At 43.6% G+C, this 22,649-nt stretch overlaps 1 protein-coding gene across 1 annotated transcript in view; it reads right to left on the bottom strand.

Moving 5' to 3' along the window:
- The window catches only part of LOC147683725 (von Willebrand factor A domain-containing protein 5A-like), a 752,535-nt gene that overhangs the window by 694,210 nt on the left and 35,676 nt on the right, over window positions 1-22,649 (bottom strand). The window contains exon 2 of the mRNA XM_086944099.1: window positions 3,680-3,737. Within this exon, the coding sequence (XP_086800225.1) occupies window positions 3,680-3,731 (52 nt within the window). The 5' untranslated portion in view covers window positions 3,732-3,737. The remainder of the gene's footprint in view (window positions 1-3,679; window positions 3,738-22,649) is intronic.

Here is a 22,649-nt window from a genome sequence, read left to right as displayed (position 1 = left end):
GCCGCTGTTTCTCCGTTGTCCATCAGGGCTCGGATGTCATCGGTGGCAGCGATGAGGGCGGTCTCAGTGCTGTGGTTGGCTCGGAAGCCAGACTGTGAGGGGGTCGAGGGATCCATTCGTCTCGAGGAAGGCCGCCAGCTGTTTGTTGACGGTCTTCTCGACGACTTTGGCTGGAAACAGGAGGAACGAGATGGGGCGGTAATTCTTGAGTTTGGTGGCGTCCGCTGTTGGTTTCTTTAGTAGAGCGCTGAGTTTGGCGTGCTTCCAGCTCTCAGGGAAGGTGGCGGTGTTGAAGGAGGTGTTGATGATGTCCTGCAGGTGGGGTGCGATGACAGCGTCCGCCTTGTTGAAGACGTGGTGAGGGCAGGGGTCGGTCGGAATCCGGAGTGGATGGAGTTCATCGTGCGGATGATGTCTTCTGTGTTGATCAGGGTCCAGGTGCTAAGGGTGGTGGTGGGGGGCGTTGGTGCGGTCACGGGGAACGTTGTGTGTGCTGAAGCTGTTGTGTATGTCAGCGATCTTGTTGTGGAAGAAGGAGGCGAGGGAGTTGCAGAGGTCTTGCGATGGGGTGATGTCGTTTCCGGCGTTGGGGTTGGAGAGCTCTTTCACGATGTTGATGAGTTCCTTGTAGTTGTGTGCATTGTTGTCCAGCCGGTCCTTGAATGCTGTTTTCTTGGTGGCGTGGATCAGTTGATGGTGCTTCCGGGTGGCGAGCTTGAGGGTGGTCATGTTGTCCGGTGTTGGCTCCCTTCTCCAGGCTTTCGAGGGCTCGGCAGTTCTTCTTGGAGCTCTTGAGTTAGTCGGTGAACCATGGGGCCTTCTTGCTGCCGGGTCTGCTGGGCGGGGTCCTCAGTGGGGCGAGTTCGTCCGCGCAGTTGCTGATCCACTTCGTGAGGTTGTCGGCGGCCTGGCTGGGGTTTGCTGAGCTGGCGGGAGGGTGCTGGCTCAGGGAAGCGGCAAGCTGGTCGGCTGTGATCTTGTTCCAGCTTCTTCGAGCAACCTGTTGCTGGTGGTGGTGGATCGTGGTTCTTCTGAAGGTGAAGTGGACGCAGCTGTGGTCCGTCCAGTGGAGTCCTGTGGCGTGGCTGAAGGCGATGTCTTAGCTGGATGATAAGACGGAGTCGAGTGTGTGTCCGGCGAGGTGGGTGGGGGTGGACACCAGCTGCTTGAGTCCGAGGTTGGCGAGGTTGTCAAGCAGGGTGGTGGTGTTGCGGTCGTTGTTGTGGTTCTCCAGGTGGAAGTTGATGTCCCCCAGGAGGATGTAGTCAGCGGAGGGGAGGGCGTGCGGGCTGATGAAGTCGGCGATGTCTTCGCTGAATGGTGTGCGTGGTCCCGGGGGTCGGTAGATCAGGGTGCCTCTGAGGGTGGTCTTCGGGTCGGTGTGGATCTGGAAGTGTAGGTGTTCGGCGGTAGTCAGGGTGTTGTCGGTGTTGGTCGTGATGTGGATGGTGTCCCTGTGGATGATGGCGATGCCACCTCCAGTCTGGTTGTCGCGATCTCTCCGGGTGATCTTGTATCCCTCTGGGATGGCGATGTCGGGCGCTGAGGAGTCGTTCATCCAGGTTTCCGTGAGGAAGGCAATGTCAGGAGCTGTGGTGTCGAGGAGGTTCCAGAGTTCGATGGCGTGTCTGTGGACGGAGCGGGTGTTGAGCAGGATGCACTTGAGGTGGTTGCTGCTGGTGTTCGGCTTGGTGGGTGCTGGTGCGGGGCAGGTCCGGATGCAGGTGAACTTGCAGGCGTGGCAGCTGAAGGGTCCGTGGGTGAGTCTCGGGGTGGCTCGGTAGCATCCCGGGACTCGGCCGGTGTGGAGTGCGTTGAGGGTGGCGGCGTTGTACGTCCGGCGGGTGGGCTGGGGTCCTCGGGGGCCAGGGGTTCGGGCGCTGGGCGCGGTCCAGGCGCGGACGGGCTTACCTTTGGCGCGCTTAGGGCGCGCCCGCTGCGTGAGCACGCTGCGCGTTGGCCACTCTGCCATATGAGGAGAGTGGGGGGGGCGGAGCGAGGGAGGGGCAGCTGGGAGGGGGAGTGGGGTGGCGAATGGGGATGGCGAGCGAGGGAAGGGGGCGGGTCCGCAGGGGGACAGCGGCGGGGAGGTGGCGGGAAACGCGGCCGGGGCTGGGCGAAGAGGGGGGGAGCACAGGGGGCTAGGGCAAAACGGCGGGAAAAGGAAACGAAAAAGGCGGCGAAGCAAGCTGGTGGCAGGGGGCACAGGAGATCCGCGGACCAAGCGGATCCGGCGGTCGGGGCACAGCAGAGGGCACAGCTGGTGGCAGGAGGCGCAGGAGATCCGCGGACCAAGTGGATCCGGCGGGCGGGGCACAGCAGAGATGCACAGGGCACAGCTCAGGGCAGAGGCGGCACCAGGGGACGAGCTCACTCACGGGGAGTGTGCTCAGGGGTGACCTGCCCGGACGACCTTGGAATTGGACCTTAATTCATTGAAGTAAAGGATAAGTAAAATGCAGGCACTCTAGCAAACCTAACGGGCTCCCTGTGGAACTGTAAGGTGGTACCCATAATGCTATGCAGACTACAAACCTGCCCCTTTACAATGAAACAAAAATCTTAGTACGAAGATCACTGGTCAGGGTAAATTCCATGACAAAATGGCTCTGCACTGGCACACATTTTGTAATTTGGCCATGTCTTTTAGTACTGGATGATTTAGACGGTACACGATGAAGCAAGAAAACATTCATAATAATGACTGCAAAGCTCACAGTCAGAACTTTTAGAATGGCCTACGTCAGGAGCGTGTGTTGGATTAAAAAAAACAGAGTATATATATTTAAAAAAGGTAAACCTATTAATGGGTTTAAGAGAATAGTGGTAAGGTAATAGCCACCCATTTATAGTTTCACCTTTTAAAAATATTTATACTCTTCGTTTTTTTTATCCAACTTAAATAATGTTATAAGCTGTGGTAGTCCTTCCTTTCCTCCCATTTCTTTTGGCCTAGTTTTAGTTTATGTATTGCCTTTCTGTAAACTGAACCCCTATTACTTACTGTTTTTTCCTGACGTTTTTGGTTTCCTTTATTTACGGTTCCAGTGTATATAACACTGGAATGTATGCATCCTAAAGTAATTCTACTGAGAAATTTAGATCACATTACCAGGATTGAGAAGCGCATCATGTACAACATGTATATACAATTTGACGGGTTAGCCTCCGCCATTTCAGTTGACATCTAATTTTCCAATCATAGTCTTCATTGTAAACAATGTTAGTCAGAAGAATTCTCATTCTGTATTTATCTTATTATTTAGTTGAGCACACAATTACATTTTAACAACAAAGGCAGATTCTGAGCTCAGTCTTCAAGAATTTCTTCAGCCCAACATAAAGACACAATATTGTAAATCTGAAATTTTCCATCTTGACGTAATTGACTATCATTAGGAAAAATCAACACTGCATGGCTTTAGCTTAAGAAGATCACTCACAACGACCTGAGATCAAATAAAATTCAGAACATCAAAAGTATAAAAAAGTAAAAAATAAATATTCAAGAGACCCATTTATAAAATCAAAGAAATCTTGGGAATCACCTAACCCACCCTAGGGATGAGTAATTCCTCACCTAGTAGGAGGATCATGAAATCCAAGACACACAAAAGTCAGTGCACAAGACATGAGCCATATATAGTCACTGTACTTAAAAAGGGGTAAGACCACACACCTGGATCCTTGGAAGCCGTGAGGAGTCCACAACAGCAGCTCATGTCAGCCATTACTGCCTGAGGGAAAAAAGAAAAACACATTAGGCACTTCATTTGGCCACTAATTAAAATGATGTTGCACGTTCTCTTCCTCCTCCCTTTTTACCCCCTTCCACTCATTCTCCTCAATTTGGTAGAAGCAAAGAGGAAATGACGGAGATAGTATAGAAGAACGGAATAATTCTCTCTCAAGGTAAAAGATATGAATCACTAGTTAAAACCCACCAAAACGCAATCTGCACACACTATGACAGGTAGATGGCCGTTAAGTCAAATGAAGAGGTTTAGACCTCATGTGTGAAGAATCGCCTTTGAGACCTCTTTAGCTGTCTCGCCAGGCTACTGTTTTATCAACAAAAAACAAAAAAAGCTATAACTTGAGAGGCTTTTGATCAGTGGGTTGTTTTTCATGGTCTTTTAACCCGTCATTAACATTTTGCATCAATCAGTCCAACACAGCATACACCATTATGGCAATGGTTCTGCACAATTTACCCATCGGCTCCCCACACCGCAATTGACTGCCCAAACCCTGGGCACGTTGTTCACATCCAAGTAAAGAAGCTAATTCCCTTATCTACAGTGTCAAAGCTGGTTTAGGTGCACTTTGGGGATTTATTTATGTATTATCTTTAAATATCCACTATTTACCCCTTGGATGCTCAGACAGGCAGGGACTTATTTTCCATTTTTTTTTATAATTGCTATGGCTTAGTGTGTAAGTGACATTGTACATTATAGCTACCTGTATTTTAAATATATAAAATGTGAATGCAAGCATATGGCTGTCACTTTTAGGTGGCAGGACTTAATTTTTTTATTGCGAAAGTATCTTCAAAAAAAGAGTCACTGCAACAGCTTGCCAAGGGTCAGATTTTTTGGGCTTCACCTTATCTGTACATCATGCACTGCAAATTGGATTGACCCTCGTTGGTACCAGTATGGCTTCCACAAGAACTGAAGCAGATGGCGACCAGTCCATTCCTCAGGATCACGGTCTGATTAAAACTGGAAGATCCATCACCAACCTTTTAAACACTAGATCACATCACCTGCACTCTGGGACGGATAGTCCTGAGCCCTTTAGGGCATTGCAATTCAAATGGTCCTATGTTTCATAATACTAGCAACAACATAACAATGCTACTTTTGGCTCATAACCCCCGAAGTATCCTAAAAATATTAAAACCTGTATCCAAACTTCCTATAATCCGGTAGAGAAGAGCAAAATATATCTTTTTTATCTAGAAAATACCAACAGTGTTTAAACATTTAAAAAGGCAAAATATTTTACTGCATACTGTAGCAATGACTCCTAAACTGAAAATACTAGGTCTGTGAATGAAATGTACTTACTGCCAACTGACCAGGCAGCTTGTCTAGTGAATCTCTACATCACATTAAATGTAACCCATTAACAATCCTCAACATCTGAAACAGTATCTTTAGGCAAGTCCCCCAACTGGCCACTTTGGAAACGTAAAATTGTGTTAGCAGTCTCTGAAAATAGGGAAGATATTAGGAGTAAGGATACAGATTTTTTTTTTTGTTTAACACAAGAACGCACGCTCCTGACGTAGGCCAGCTATCTAGGAGGTATGTGTAGAATTTTTGAAAGAAAAAAAAAAAAGGAGAATTATCCATATCAGTGCCAAAAGAAAAAGCTACGAAATAAAACATGGTAAAAGAAATAGGATAAACAAGCACTGGCAAAGCCAATAGGCCTGGCTTTGGTTGCTGAGCTATTGGTTTTACCAATGTGGGTTTCCTCCGAGTGCCTTCTTTTAAAGTAAAAAAGAAACCATTTAAAAATGACCACCACTATGTGCATATGCAGACAGATGCACTAGTGGTCATCGTGGAAGGGCTTTTTCTATATTTTGTCCAAAAAACTTTGAACGATTGTCACCGTTGCATGCTCAGGCAAGAGAGCACATGGATGCCCATCTTGGGATGGTTTGCCAGTACTTTAGTAAAACACATTCTACAAAAATGGACTGTTCAAAAATAAAGTCAATGAAATACGTTCTTCACCAGATTCTGGTAGATTCACTAACTAATATAGTCTTTGCACCTTCTGTACCGGTGTCCTGAGCAACATCGGTCCCGCAGCTAGTCAAGCTTTCACTCTTTAAGTGTTGTTAATAGTGTATTAACACTGCGCAGATTTATGGCCCGATTATGAGTGGGTTCATGTAGGCTAACCAGTGTGTTAAACTTTTTTTGCGCACAGGTCAGAATTACAAGTTTAGAGATCTTGAAACCTCAGGTAGGTCAAATGTGCCAACACTTAACAGGGGAAATGTGAAGGGTAATTATCGTACTACGGGGATTTTGGTGTTTTAAATGCCAGAATCTGCATACTATTTCTCAAAAACCCGTAATAGGCGCTTCTTTATCACACAGATACATAACACTGGTGTATCGTTATTTAGGAGGTGTGCTATATTGCACCTTGTTTCCTGAACCACTCGTAATCAGGCTCAGTCTCCTTAGACCAGGGTGGACCTATTCCAGACAATAATAATTTCCCTTGGCACTCCTGTTTCTTTTCGTGAGAAACGAAATTTGAGTGCCAAGATTGTTTTTTGTATTAAAAGGTGGGTACTGACCAAGGAAAATATCGTTTTAATATGTTTGGACAGATGTTCCGTGGCAAAGTCCTGTTTGTGAGGCGGTAACAGAGCCTACCTCGAGTTCACCGAGGCTCCTTCTGTGGCGTGAAGAGTGCCTGCAGGGACCGAAGGGGCGGCCGGGCTTTGCTCCGCCGCAGCGGTTCCGCATACAGCACTTCCGGCTGGCCGGGCTTGGCTCCGCCGGTCGGGAGCCCCTTCAACTACAACCTCCAGCGGCCCTGAAGTGAGAGCGACTCCCCCAGCATCAGCGCGTAGCGCCAGGAGACGCATAAGGGGAGAACTCCTGCCGAGGACCGTGTGGCAGTTCCTGTTTGTGAGGCGTTAACGGGGCCTACCTCGGGTTCACCAAGGCTCCTTCTGTGGCGTGAAGAGTGCCTGCAGGGACCGAAGGGGCTGCCGGGCTTTGCTCCGCCGCAGCGCTTCCGCATACAGCACTTACGGCTGGCCGGGCTTGGCTCCGCCGGTCGGGAGCCCCTTCAACTACAACCCCCAGCAGCCCTGGGGTGAGAGCACCTCCCCCAGTGTCAGTGGGTAGCGCCAGGACGCGCATAAGGGGAGAACTACTCCCTCGCCACGCCGGGCTGAGCCCGGGCAAAGGGCGGGCCCTCTGAGGCCCTCAGAGACCGCAGGAGACCGGACCGGGCTACCCCCCTGACATTTGCCACTCCCCGCATATCCAAGGTAATCACCCCATCTTGTGGGCCTATAAAGATAACAGTCTGTACCAGGCCTGATGGATGTCAAAAGTAAAAGCAGAGTGGCGGATAGAAAAACACCTATGCATACACGCTCAACCACAAGGAAACAAACATTGGCGCCAACCCCTTTACCTACTTTAACTGCAATTGATAGGATGCTGCAACAAACAATTGGAGTTGTTTGTAACGCTATTGAAAATACGGAAAGAAGACCATCTTTACCGGAGAGTATGTGTTTAATAAGTCAAACGCCACAAATTGTTCATACACATGTTAGCGTTACAAATGAAACAACAATGTCACATGATTCACTTTTGTTGGAATCATTTGCTGGTTTGCCAAGGTATGACATAATCCAACCAGATGTACCACAACCTTTAGAACCTACTGTTTCTTGTACTAGGGAGAGTAGACTGTCTAAAACACCTGACCTGTCAGCTAGCATATTGCCACAGCCCCTAACATACAGTGATGTGCCTGTAAACATTGGGGAATTGGATGGTCGTGATACTAGTGCTGTCATTTCAACTGTACAAATTAGTGATATCAGTCTGTCAAGTAGTGAAACTGACTGAGCCTGTACCTTCTAAAAGGAAATTTACCCAAAGTCGTAAAAGGTTAATAATTAACAAACAGGCTAAAACACATAGAAGGAAAAAGAAGAGGGCTATACAAATTTTAGAAACCAACGAAAGAGAGGGTGAGATACAGCAGAACAGTGGAGGGAGACATGTAAAGAATACACAATTACTGGAAATACTAACTCCAACCAATGTCGAGGCACTCACAGCATGCCTCGAGAAAATGGTCAAAACATATATTGCACCAGTGATGGTATCTCTAGAAACTAAGTAAAAAAATAGAAAACCTAGAGAAACTGGGCATAGCCAACTTGGATGTCCTAGAACACCTGGGCACGAAAGCCAGATCCTACACAACTAATGTAGATTCTGGGAACCAGAGCAAAAACAAATTAAGTACAGTAAATCGTACTCCGAGTGCGCCCACTGTGGCGGCAAACCCGGTACCTTCTACGAGTGGAAGGCAGAGGCTAACAACAATCACCCCCAAAATAGTAGGTGGGCAAAAAGTAGTTGGGGGCCAAAGAAACATCAATGACCCCGCCAATAATAATAAGAGCCTACCCGTACTGAGGCGCCATATTAATAATGTCATTCCAGTCACTATTAATTTGCCACCTGATTGTAGACCATTTGTAGCGATACTCGCTAATGTCCCCAAGTTGTTGCCCAACCAATTTGAAAATCAAGAAACCCTAAAAAATAAAACCCTGCATTGGTTGGTGAAAAATTGTGGTTTCCCAATACGAGGTGCAGAAGAGATTATAACTACACAGAGGGTAGGTTGGGTGGGACCAAATAAAAAGGAGATAGTTTCTGTGATGCACTAGCATCCTTTTTCTTCACTAAAGTGAACGATATTTTTTCTGCATTTACCGCTGCAGATAATCTAGACACTGAGGATACGATAATGCCACTTGCTGATAATATTTTTCCCCAGTTTATAGAAATCACAGATATTCAAACCCACGACATTCTTAAAGCCATTAAATCCGGTTCAGCACTGGATCCGTGTCCCTTGCAAACTCTCCGTCCACTAATGGACACTGTGATTCCTGTTATAACACAAATTTGTAACTCAATGTTCCGCACAGGAATTTTCCCCAGCCTTTTCAAAAAAACCCTATTAAAGCCTCTTTTGAAAAAAACTGGATTAGATAAAACGGAGTTGAAAAACTACAGACCTATAGCCAATCTTCCACTCCTGGCCAAAATAGCTGAAAAGGCCATGAACAATCAACTTGCGGAATTCATCGAGCAACACCATCTGCTCGATGAAACCCAGTTTGGATTCCGCAAGTTTCATGGAACAGAGACGGCGCTCATCAAAGCGGCAGATGACATCCGACTAATCCGGGATCAAGGAGGTGCAGCACTGTTGGTGCTACTGGACTTGCCGGCTGCCTTCGACACGGTTGACCATAAGATCTTGGTCAACCGTGTCGAGCAGATGGGTGTGCAAGGTTTGGCTAAAAAATTACTGGCATCCTTTCTGGCGGACAGATCCCAGGCGGTCATCTTAGGACAATTCGAATCAGCTGAGTTGTCCTTGCCATGTGGGGTACCTCAAGGTTCATCCCGGAGTCCGACACTATTTAATATCTATGTGTCGGACCTTGCTAAGACCATCAAAGCACATGGGATGAACCTTACCTCATATGCGGATGACACTCAGTTGGTCCTGGCCGTCAGAGACGATGGGGATAGAGTAGCGGAGAATTTTAGGGCAGGTATGTTGGCTATCGGACAGTGGATGTCGGCAAACTGCTTAAAATTGAACTCCGATAAAACCGAGGTGGTAACCTTCGGCCACCTCAGCCCCACCTGGTCCCAGGCATGGTGGCCGTCATCTTTTGGAACTTTTCCGAAACCCTCTACGAAGGTGAGAAATTTGGGCGTCATGTTTGATGATAACCTGAACTTCATGGCACATGCCAACCAAATAGCTGCAACAGCATTTTATAAATTACGCTTGGTAAAGAAGGTTCTGCCTTTCCTCCCTAAAAATGTAGGCAAGACATTAGTCAGCGCTCTTGTCCTGTCAGCATTGGATTATTGCAATGGCCTGTTCGCCAATACTCAAATTAGAGTCATCAAGAAAATGCAGACAGTTCAGAACGCAGCAGCAAGACTTCTTGCTAACATTCCCAAATTTAAACCAATAACTGAAGTCTTGAGAAGCTATCATTGGCTACCCATCAGAAATCGAATTAAATTCAAAACCTTGTGTATTGTCTACAAATCACTACATCACCAAGCACCTCAATTCCTGAGAAATCATCTGGTTCCATACATTCCTTCTCGCTCACTCCGTTCAGCTAAACAGAATGATCCGATTGTTCCACGGGCCAAGTTAGTCAACTGGGGAGACAGACGTTTCCTGGTTGCGGCTCCAAGACTATGGAACACACTCCCTCAATCCATCAGATCCAGTCCAAACCTTCTTGTTTTCAGAAAGAAATTGAAAACATGGCTGTTTAACCTTTAGTACCCACTACTAATCTCAGGAGATTTGACATTACAGCGCCGAGACGCCTGCGGGCAATTGTTCGCGCTTAAGAAATGTTAAAAATAAATAAATAAATAAATAAATAGATGGGGACTGTATAGTCATAAATTTTAGGACTACAGAATGGGCGAGATATTCGATCCTACACGCACCTATGCCATCGAACCACGAATATAACATCACGCTGTTCCCACTTGACTACTTTTATAGGAACCAGTCAGGAAGACAAATCACTACACATAACTTCCAGCATCCAAGAGCGGCCTTTATCAAGTAACCTAACCTAATGTCGTACCCATCTGTCCCCCTTTACTCTCTAATCTATATGACAACTTTTTGGTCCCAACTTCTAATAGATTCCAGTTGCTCAGCTCACTTGAGGAGAATGACTGACTGAATGTTTTATCCTTGACCCCGCATTCTGAAAGCATTGTAATAGGTGATACATTAACCTTGGAAAAAGAGTTGGGTGATGAAAGTTGCGTAAAAACTATAATTGAGCCACAATTAATTTTGCCAAATAATGTGCTATGTACAGGCAATGTTATAAATGATATAGATAATAATATCACTGTAACACATGTTAATGTTAACGTTATTCCGATTGTAAGTTTAGAAGCCTCACTCTTGTCTAACCACCCTGAAAGTACAGGAACAAGTTATGCTGACTCCCTTATAATTAGTACTTGGAATATAGCGGGAATTGCTTCGAAATTATGCACCCCGTTTTGGGATAATTTCATCACATTTGGTCATGATATTATATGCTCATAAGAGACATGGCATACAGAACAAATAGAAGTTGAAGGTTATATCTCCTACAGCGTGGCAGCAGTAGCTTTCAAAGCTGGTAGAGCTAAGGGAGGCCTACTGACTTTGGTTTTAAATAAATTAACGGAATTTAATGTTGGGGGACACTCTGTAGTTTGTCAGCATGCGTCTGTATTGCGATTAACTCAGTCATGGCAGGGACTTCAGTATTGTAAACTTTTATAATAATATTGTGGGCCCTAAACGTGATAAGATTGTCCCCGACGTTGAATGGGCTATCGAAGCTGCAATTGTTCTTTCAAAGAACAATTTTGCAATATTGTGGACAGGCGACTTTAACATTCAAGCCTGTAGACATGCTCGGAAGGGGATTTGTGGTCACCACGAGGATCATGCAGGGGGTGACAGCGTTTACATTAATCATTTCCCGCACAGTAATTATGGCAGCGCACTGAATAACTTAATAGCCAAATTTAATCTGGAACTGCTTGAATGTACAAAAAACAAAAATAATGAAACATGCCCAACATTTAGGGGGAGAGATGCCCATTCTAATATTGACCATATTTTGGTGTCTAATGGTTCGGTTTTCTCCAATGTTTGGGTAATAGAGCAGCCTGTGAGTGATCACAACAGCATTTCAGTGGAGTTAATGGGCTGGTGCCCAAAAACCGTTGTGCACGGTAGATCTGTCCACGGGATTTCTGCTGTGAGACCAAATGGTACGAGAATTAAATGGACTAAAATTGACCCCAACAAATTAACGAAGGATATTATTTGTAAATGTACCAGAGAGGTTGAATACTGCCTTGCACCTATTGTGATAGCGTCTGCCGTTCTCTCTAATTTTATGAAAATTACATGCACAGTTGAAAATTCCTTGTTAAAAAGAAACAGAAGGATTAAAAGAAATAAAACTGTGTGGTTTGACAAACATTGTGCCAAGACTCTGAAAAGGTTAAAAAGTGTACTTGATGTTAAACCCAGAGATAAAGAAAGTCAGAGAAGAACGTATTAATTATAAATTGGCCCTGTCAACTAGGAAAAGGGAGTTACAGAACGATGCCTGGAATAATCTTGATATGGCCCTTGCAACTAAAAACCATAAACTCTTTTGGGAAACTATAAATGGCCCATTCTTAAAGAAAGAAAATATTCCTGAGGTCAGTTCCCACGTCAACTGTCTTGCATGGATTGCACATTTCTCTGAGATTTTTAATTCTGATTTTAATCTAGATGGGTCTACCTTATGTTTTAAATGGAAGAAAATGCAGTTGTTTTTAACTTTAAATGAAGTGACAGAGGCAATTAAAAACAGTAAGGGGGTAAAGCACCTGGGCCCGATGGGGTACCCATGGACTTCTATAAACATGAAATATTATTATGGGCCCCAATCTTAACTCGTTATTTTAATGCAGCGGTGGAAGATAATTTACCACCGACATGGGGCCAATCAATCATTATACCCCTCTACAAAAAAGGATCCAGGTCAGAGGCAAGGAATTATTGTCCAATCTCACTTTTGGACTCAACAGTTAAAATCCTTAGTCGAGCCCTATTAGTGAGACTGGAAGCCTGGGCCGAGGTGAAAAACATCCTGTCCCCAGTGCAGTATGGGTTCCGTAGGGGAATAGGAACAATGGAGCAGTGCGTGAACCTGGAACTCATAGTTGGCAAGTATACTAAAGCTAAATCTGGTAATCTTTACCTATGCTTTGCCGACTTGAGTTCCGCGTTCGATCTGGTGGAACACGCACTGCTCTGGTCCACATTACTGGCAATGGGCGCCCCCACTGAAATTATCCATCTGCTTGCCCGTTTGTATAATAATTTATCAAGCAAAGTAAGGTTTGGAACAGATGGTGAGTGCACCCCTTTCTTTGAAGTTAAGAGAGGCATCCGTCAAGGATGCGTACTCGCCCCCCTACTATTCTCTCTTTTCATTAATCATGTTGATACAACTTTAAGAATGATTAATGCAGCTGCACCAACTATAAATGGTAACCCTATCCCAGTCCTTTTATACGCGGACGAAGCGGTCCTCCTCTCTAGGACCCATAATGGACTGCAACATTTAATTAATCAATTCCACGTATTTATTGATAACAGGAAATTGAAAATTAAAGGGAAGACTGTTACCATCATTTGTGGTAAGAAACCAAGAAAACACAAGCCCTTTTTTTTTTTTTTAGAAGGGGGGAGATTAGAATCTGTTAACAGTTTGTTATTTAGGCATCACCTTTTCAGGAGATGGGAAATGGATAAATGAACAAAAAAGTGTTCTTTTTAAAATGGCCAGGAATACAAATTGTATATTTAGATTCGCTGCTAAATTAGGGGATCGCAGAATTCATGAAATGCTTACCCTTTTTAACGACAGATGCATTTCTTCAGCTATATATGGGGCCAGAGTATGGGGGTACGATGCACAGAGTGCCAAATCTGTCCAGGGGAAGGAGAATGTGTTTTTAAAAAGATTAATCAGTGCCCCAGCTACGGCTTCAACGGAGTTAATACATAAGGAACTAGATTTGTAATATGTTAATGATCTAATTGCCCTCCATCCCCTGTCCTTATGGCGTTCAATATGGGCAAAGGAGGAGACAAAGTTTACGCAGGACGTAATAACTGATTGTATTAAACTTGATCGTCGATCGAATATTCCTTGGCTGAACCATATACATCATTGGTATAAAACATTGTATGGTCTGGACATTTTTAATGATTTAATAATGGATCCTATATTATCAAAGCGGGAGTTGAAGGTCTCGTTTTTGAAATATACAGCAGAGACTAGGATGGAAAAATATAATAAACAGAGTCCATTCAATCTCTATCAACAATATAACATCAACGCAGGCTTCCATTTTTACCTTGCAACAGTTAGTATTCCCTCCCATCGATTTGTGTTAACCCGTCTCTGCTTAGGAATTGTGCATCACCTTGTGGCCTTCCCTGTGCCTAAAAAACCTGGAACTTGTTTGTGCCCATGTGATGGCAAATCAAAACAGAGCACGTGTCACTTTATGTTATCTTGTACTTTTTAGGAAATATTATTTGAAACCCATCTTTTTAAAATATAATACGCATCATTTACAAACAGCAATGAAACTAGTGTTTAATCTAGAGTCCCCAGATGTATGCTTTTATGTGGCCACTTATATTTTAAAATGTATTTTTGCAAGAAAATCAATTATTACATGAATTTTCCCAGCTGCTAAATGTACTATGCACTTTAAAACAAGATGCTGTTGACATCATGTATTCTTATGCTAATTTGCACACACATGTTTGTTGGATTAATTGCTGCTATTGTATAATATTCATCGTTGGAATGGCCTAGCACTTGCACTTTGTTACACTTATCATTATTTCCTGTGAATAGCCAGACTAGGTGCTGCTAATTGCATATTGCACTTTAGGAAGGATGCTGCAGAACTTTTCTTTGGAATTGCCAATTTGCACATATACTAATATAGAGACGATACTTAGCACTTTAACTGCATATTTGCACACAATTAAAGGTCGTATAATTGTCAATATTACAGTTAAATGCATTTTCCGAATGGCCTAATGATTATGTACCATTAATGCTGCTAAATGTTTTTATTTTGAGCGCTATCTTGTTACATTGTTTTCATGGTAGCTTGCTTTAGTATTGTGTAAACTTTTATGTCTGTTGCTATATGGTTGTATTTTCTTTACAAACCGAATAAAGCATCTTTGAATTGAATTGACTAATATATTTTCCAATCAGTTCAGATCTTCTTAAGAGATGCTGGGGATTCATTTTACAGAAAATCTGTTGTGTACAATTATTTAGGGGTTGCATGGATTAAAGGGTAATTTACTTAATTTCAAAATCTGTGTATGATCCTTTAACTTAGTATCCAACACTTGAAGGCTCTTAATATTCGTTTTTTTCTGTCTGCACATAAAGGAATCAATTATTCATAAGGAGACTCTGCTACTCCAGGTATGACTGCCATGTGAATTCCCCTTTGTTCTTCCATTTATAATACTAGATTCAATTTTATGCCCAATTCTAATAATAGATAACCCGGTTTGTCGCGATGGATATTATAAAATTGGGGCGCTTTTGTGCTCCTGTAGCTATCCAGTGCAGCTAAGTCTAAGACATTATAGTCTGGGTGGAAATCCAAGCAAGAAAATCCACCTGAATCATATAAGCAGACTATGAATCGGCAAATATTGCAGTTTGACCTGCTTCCAATTATTTTTTCCTACAAAAGGGAATGTGTGGGACCTGTAGGAGCATGAATGGTAAACAGAGGTAAATTTTTCTCAGCACCAGAAAAGATAAGCACATTAATCGCTCTCTGCCCGTCACCAACTGAAAACCTTGCAGAGTAGAATTCCGCTCCTTGTAATCAGGGCCTTAACATGCAACTTTGTTTCATTCAATATAAAATTATCAGGAAGAAAATGCACATCAAAAACATCTTGAGACAGAATTAAACTTCTGAACATTAGTAGTTAAAAACATTCATTTTGTTGTTTCTTGTGGCATATTTTTGAAAGCGAAGTACTACTGTAAGAGAAAATGCTCCCTGTCCACATAAATAATTATCCATGTAACATCATAACCGCAATAAAAAAAATAGAATAAAAGTTTTAAAATCCGATTCAGTAGGATCTAGAGCATATTAAATTGAGCCTGGACGAGTAGCATCTTCAACCGTGATCAACAGACAACAGAATATCTTTTTGCTTTTCTTTTGCATCCGTTGCAGGATCCCACCCCCAACAACGGAACGGTCACCTTACTGTCCATCAAGCATTGATGGGGCTCTCCGTTATTGTGTTGGAGTTGTATTAGCTTTTGCAAATCTCTGAAGAAGCCTCAAATATAGGAAAAACTGGATTTCCAGCATAGCCAAAATAAACATTAAAACCAAGGAATATGCAATTCTTGCTTTTACAGACAATCCTGAATTACAGGTTTTACCAGGGATGCCGTTAAACCAAATGCCTAGATTAGTAGTTTTTAATCTGGGGTCCGCAGAGTGCTGAGAATCTGGGACACCAGCTCAGGGGTTGGTCTGTCACTGTCAAGAAAATTAAATATTAGCAGATTAATAAGGTATAGCTAAATGAAAATTTTTACATAAAGTTTTAAATCCAAAGTGATATATAATTGAGACGAAGACTTAAATTGGTACCCTTAATTTGTTTTGTTTTTTAAAAAGCTCCCACCACACCGTTAACATTGATTGATATATTTTGGTTTGTGAATTAAAAACTAAATCATAATTTGTGTACTTATTTGATGTCTACTTGCTTATGTATTTGTGTGCATTGTTTTGGAGGTTTAAATCATAGAAATTGCCGGAGTCCACAGCATTCAATAGTGATTCATTGTAAATAAACAGAATTTAAAAGGTTAAGAGTTGCTCGCCTACATGACTGACGGTAAGAACTCAATACAACCAGTCTCTACTACATGCTGGAAATTATTACTTACCTCTTATGCCACACAAAACAACTTTAAGCAGCCTTAAGCAACCCCAAATAATGCTGGACTGACCAGCCACATTCAAGTAGTTAAACGTGTTAGTTGTACCACTGTAGACATGCATTAACCAGGCTTGTAGAACAGGATAAGATAACTGAAAGGGCCTTCTTTTCTTCTGTTAATGGCTAGCACTGTATGCCTAACTATGCTATGGTAGGGAATTTACTTTGTTTGCACTGTAGAAATGTATTATAGCCTTCGAACTTGCGGTCATGGCCCTGGCCGAGTTATAGGCCCAAGTCCCATTTAACCCACTTAGAGGTAGAATGTTCTAAATTAAAAAGGAGAAACAAAAACGACTAACACTGGTATGTTGGAACAGGAGGCTTATACCCAGTGGTCGAAGTGGGGGAAAAAAAGTAGGGGAACTGTGGGTGGAGACTCAGAGGGTGGGGATAACCCAAGGATTGGATCAGTGGGCGGAGTCAGAGGTGTGGCCAGAATGTGCCAAACCTCACAATGTTTAGTATTTGTTTGACATTTCACTGACCAGTTACAGCTTATTGTGTTATTGAATTCAACCAATGGATACACTTGATTATTTAAGGTTTAATAGGAGTTATTGGCATTTAAATACATTCAAAAAGTGGAATATATTTCCAATCACACAATGTCCCAAAAATGCTTAAATGTGGAATCACAAGCCATTTGTCTCCAAGCCATGCAGTTTCTCTCATTATCACTTCTCCGCCCTTCTTCCACAAGAGCAGTTCAAACATGAATGGCAAAATATCCTAGTTTGCAAATGTTTTCTATATAATTATGTCTCTGCAGTATTTGTCACATAATACTTCATCTCATGCATAATCTTGCAGTTTTAACTATTCATTTTTGTAGCTCAAAACGGATAAAAAGCTACTAAAAACGTGACTTGAGTTGCTGCAAAGTAGATGACCCTTTGCAAAGGTTGACTGATCACCTTTCTCACTGCTGCATTTGCATGTTATACTGATACTAATGGGGCAGATTCTTTGCAGAGACTTAACATGTGTAATAATGTCACAATAATAAAGTATAAGAAAATATATTGCATTATGCTGCAGCCTTTTTTTCTGTTACATAATTTAGTCAACACTGCAGCATCATTTTGTCCCCCAATGCTGCATAATTCCAGTGGCTCCAGAGCAGGTAGCACATGTTAAAAGTGCCTGTGCATGAAGCAGAGAGTGTGAAGTTTGCAAACGATGGGCCAGATTCACAAAATGAACTTAAGACTCAATCCTAAACTTACTACTATTTTGGTATTCACAGAATGCACTTACTACTTTTGGTATTCACAGAAGTTAGGATTTTGTCTTAAGTCTGTTTTAAGTCTGTCTTAAGTTTGTCTTAAGACAAACTTAAGACAAAATCCTAACTTCTGTGAATACCAAAAGTAGTAGGTTCATTCTGTGAATGCCAAAAGTAGTAAGTTCATTCTGTGAATACCAAAATAGTAGTAAGTTTAGGATTGAGTCTTAAGTTCATTCTGTGAATCGGGCCCTTAGTTTGGTGTGTGTGCAAATCCTGCATTGCCGATCCTTGTTGAGTTGCAGCTACTACTGCTGAAACAAGGCCAATGGAGGTACCAATGGGTGAGGCAGACTGGCCTCGATAGCAGGGCCGGCGTTAGTGCTGGTGGCGCCCTGTGCAACAATGTTTGTTGGTGCCCCCAAAGGTCACCTACGCATTGAACACTACACAGAGCCAAACATGTATATGTGTGTAAATCACTGTATAGGAAATGTAGTCAAAGGACTACAAGGTGTAGAAGCCACATGACAACCATACTAGTAGGCAGTATAGTTTAATAGCTCACTGTTCTATGTTAGGATTTTCACTTATAACCTGCAAGTAACAAAAGGATCTCTCTGACACAAGCAGTAACCTACTAACCTAGTTAACATTATGTGCACTTTGTGACCTGCATGGTACATGTTCTTTGCAGCAGGCACATTAACCCTCTGTGCCACCTTTCCAGGAGTCAACCCTTCCACTAGACACAACTCTGATCTCTTTCGAGGAAGAACATTAATCAACAAAGTTTTCATGACATCTTTATTGTTGCTGAAAGTTACTGGAGGCCAGGAAGGAGGCAGCAAGTTTTTTTTTAAACCATAATACACTTGCAAACACTACGCACCCACACGAAATAGGTACCCGTGACCACAGTGACAGAGTCACAGTGACTGGATCACTGTTGCTCTCGGTGTGCTGCTTCGTAGGCCTGCCCGCAAGGCTGGAGGTGAACTTCAGTATGGATTGTGGTGGTCAGGCCTTCAAGGTTAACCCACAATTGCCACTGCAAAGGTCCACCTGCTGGTGCTAAGACACCTGGGCTTCTAAGGTCTAGTGGGGCTTTCTAAGTTCTAGCATGGGAATGTGCTCCCTCAGGAGAGTGGTCTAGGGGACTGGTCATGAAGGCTGAACCCGGCTCCCCGGTTCCAAATTCGACAGCTCTGGCCATAGTGCCACATCCTCTCTCCCACTGAACACCATACTGCCCCACTGAGAAAAACTCACACTGCCTTCAGCTACAACGCAATTGTGCCCCGCTCTAAACACCAGGATGCGACTTAATTCAAATTATGCATTTGATAAGATTAATATGCTGCCTGAAAAAAAAAAAAGTAAAAGTAAACACTCATAGGGAGGGCAAGATTAAGTAAAGCATGTGAAATGTAAGCAGAAACAACATGGTTACCTTAACGATCTCTCACTCACTATTCAGAAATCAGCGAGTGGGGCTTTCTAAGGTCTAGCATGGAAATATGCTCCTGCAGGAAAGTGGACTGGGAGACTGGTCATGAAGGCTGAACCCGGTTCCCCGATTCCAAATTCGACAGCTCTGGCCATAGTGCCACATCCTCTCCCCCACTAAACACCATACTGCCCCACTGAGAAAAACTCACACTGCCTTCAGCTACAACGCAATTGTGTCCTGCTATAAACACCAGGATGCGACCTAATTCAAATTATGCATTTGATAAGAGTAATATGCTGCCTGAAAAGCAATAGAGTAAAAGAAAACACTAATAGGGAGGGCAAGATTAAGTAAAACGTGAAATGTAAGCAGAAACCACATGGTTACCTTAATGATCTCTCACTCACTATTCAGAAATCAGTGAGTGGTTTTACCTAAAAAGTTAAGGACATGACTACAGGGCCCTGAAGGGAACCGTTTCAATGTCCATTGCTTATATCCTTAATAAACGTAAATAGTATGGTTTAAAAAGACTAGATCCATAAACACAGAGGTACACGTTTTGTTTTCCAATCCACCCATCAACCAGGTACTGCAATACCTCAAGGAATGGTGCACTTCCCCACCTGGGGACAACAATGCTGTTCAAAGAAAGACGAGAAAACAAAAGTAGCGCTTCACTGCAAAGTCTGTAAAGTGAGGCTGATGTGTTTGGATGTGAATAAAACCAATCTGGCCACTTTGCAACCACTCTGTTTTGCTTTATTTAGTTATGTATTTATTTTTCTTATTTAAAACCTTTTATTTCTCTCCATTCCGAGGCTGCACTTTGGAATAGAAAAATGTCAGAAAAAGGGCATTTCCCGCAAGAGTATTTTTCTTTTTTTTTAATCCATCAGTGAAGTTTTACATTGGGTCTTAAACTGCCATGGTGCAGCTCAGAAATGAAAACATAGGTGATAACTATCTGAACTAGTGCCCCCAGTGAAATCTGTGTGTTTCACAGATAGTTTTTCTGAATGAAACCTAAGCTTGGTCTTGGGCCAAGGTTAGCGGACTCGATAATTCTCGCCTCGGTGCCTACTCTAACCATGGGTCCCACTCAGCAACTCTGGGCAATAGCTTGCTTAATCTCCACTAACGGCCCCATCAGCGCTGGGGATGCTTGTCTTCACCTTGGAGATGCCCTGGAGGGACCATCTCACAGGGAAAGCCAGGATGGGTTCCCCAGCGGTATACAGCACCGGGACACCCCTTTGCTGGGGCAGCTGTGCGCTTTACAAGTATACTAAATTTAACATTTAACATTTATAAGACCTCCTCTATCTAAGCAATAGGTCTACTTCCCAGAGTCTGGGATACATGTGTAGCACGTGGGCCAGCTATGCTATGCGAAACCCTAGCCTGTGTATCTTTGTACGCTGACTGGCAACTCCAACCCCTATCTAACATCTCTAGTTTGGGGATCTGTTTGCTGAGTCTATTAGAGATTTGTGACCGGAGGGATAGCTTTGCCACCCTTTGAGGTATGTGGCATTTGAAGGATTCATCTCTGTGAAAGCTTAGCCTGTGTGAAGTATGTACCCTGAAGGATAGACTTGTTATACAAAGTCTGGGATGTGTAGGCCACTTGGAATAGCTCTTGTCGCTACAGTAGGAGTCTCTACAATCTCTGTAACACCATGGAAAGCTAGGATTTCTAAACCTGAACCATCCCTGTAACCTTAGGGATAGCTGCCATAACCTGAAAAAAATACCATGCGGAGTAGCTTTGATGTCCCAAAAAGGGACAGGAATAGCTGTCTAATTCGTTAGTTAGAACGCTGTCTGAGACTTTAGCCTCTACGATCTCTCCTTTAAGTGATAGGGATAGGTTTGTTCCCCAAAGCTTGAGACAAATTTATAATGTTGGCTGGCTCTGCCATTTGAGGTTTGACTCTGAATATCTTCTCTTGTCCAGTTGGCAGTTCTGAAGCCTGAGCCTGTAACCTGAAGAATAATTTTGTGACTCTGTAAAACACGTATAACCCGCAGGCTAGCCTTGCTGCATGCAAGCTCAGCATCAGTTGGGATATCTGTTACCTAAGAGATCGCTGCTTAAAGCGCACATCTGTAAGATGTTTGGTACCTGGACGAGTGCGCAGCACCCTAAAGTCATAGCCAATGGGATCTGTGTGCTCTGAATTGTTGTAAACACTATGCACAACTCCCCCCTTCACCGACACCTGGGAACTGGGGATGGGCATTATGCAGTCCACTACTGCAGCTTGCACAGTTAAGGACTGCACAACTGTCTGTCCAACAACAAATTTTGTCAGTATATAAACACATCTTCTGTGTATTTATATGTGCATTAATGAACTGCAAACTCTGTCAATGCAACTTTACAATAACACATCGCTGTATTAAGATGGTGCTACAGCAATTGCGATCAGCCGGGCTCTATCTTAAAAGCGTTTATAGTACTCAGTATGTTTTATATAATGTACAGTTAGCATAAAATGTACCTGACAGAGCCGAAGTACGTGCCAGATTTTGTTGAGAGAAATTAAAGTATATCCCAAAACTGAGACAAATTAAACCACATGACATGCCTAAACAGCTGCCATTCTACCCTTTTCCTAAATCTATGTGGGTGACGATGCGCTCTATCGTTTATAAGGCTGTGTGAAATCTTATAAACTCGCCAAGTTTAAAAAGAAGCAGGGGGCTTCAGGGGCTCTACATGGTAATGCATTCCCATGGCCACAAGGAGTCGCTCAGGGTAACGAGTGAGATGCTGCCTGACCGCTGCCTCCCTCCCTTTGCCATGCACTCAGCTCCCTCCATCTGTCGCTTCTCTACCCCTCACCCATGTAGTTTTGCAACTTGCCCTCAAGCCAGTCCCTGAATTGCGCCCCACTCCAACTCAGTGGCGTCTCTAGAAGTGATTTTTTGGCGTGTCTCACACTCGGCCTCATAAAGGGCAGAGGAGTTCAGGGGGTGGGGGCACCGAAGCATCCTGATGTGACCATTGTATCGGTCACAGTGGGGGCTGGCAGGTAGCCTCGGCAGTGATGAGTTGTAAATCACTGCACAGCAGGGCCATCAGAGGCGTGCTAACCCAAGACTGATGTTGCTTTGGAGGCCCTGCTGTTACAGAGGGGAAGCGGGAGGAGGCCGTGGGCACTGCAGAGGCCTTGCTCGAGCCACCTCACAGGGGACACGGCTGAATGCTACAGCTGTAATTTCAATTAGGAGCATTCCTGCCGTCCCGGGACGCTTTTTAAAAATAAAGAAGTAGGGGAACGGACTGTAATAATTTTTCAAAGTAGGGGCACGCCGTGCCCTTCCGTCCCCGCCCACTTCTACCACTGCTTATACCAGACATTACAAGCCCTGCACCACTGCCTTGTCATCAACTGAACTCTACATTCCAATGCTCCAATTCAAATAAAATGTTTCTTTTTAGGCAGAAGTGATGCTCATTTGCTCTAACCCATTGTAGCAAGTAGATCCCATTTCAATATATGAATC

This window comes from Lissotriton vulgaris, chromosome 11 (genome assembly GCF_964263255.1).
Source record: "Lissotriton vulgaris chromosome 11, aLisVul1.2, whole genome shotgun sequence".
NCBI lineage: Eukaryota > Metazoa > Chordata > Amphibia > Caudata > Salamandridae > Lissotriton > Lissotriton vulgaris.
The sequence above is the reverse complement of the archived record's forward strand: the minus strand, read 5'-3'. Positions and strand labels throughout refer to the sequence as shown.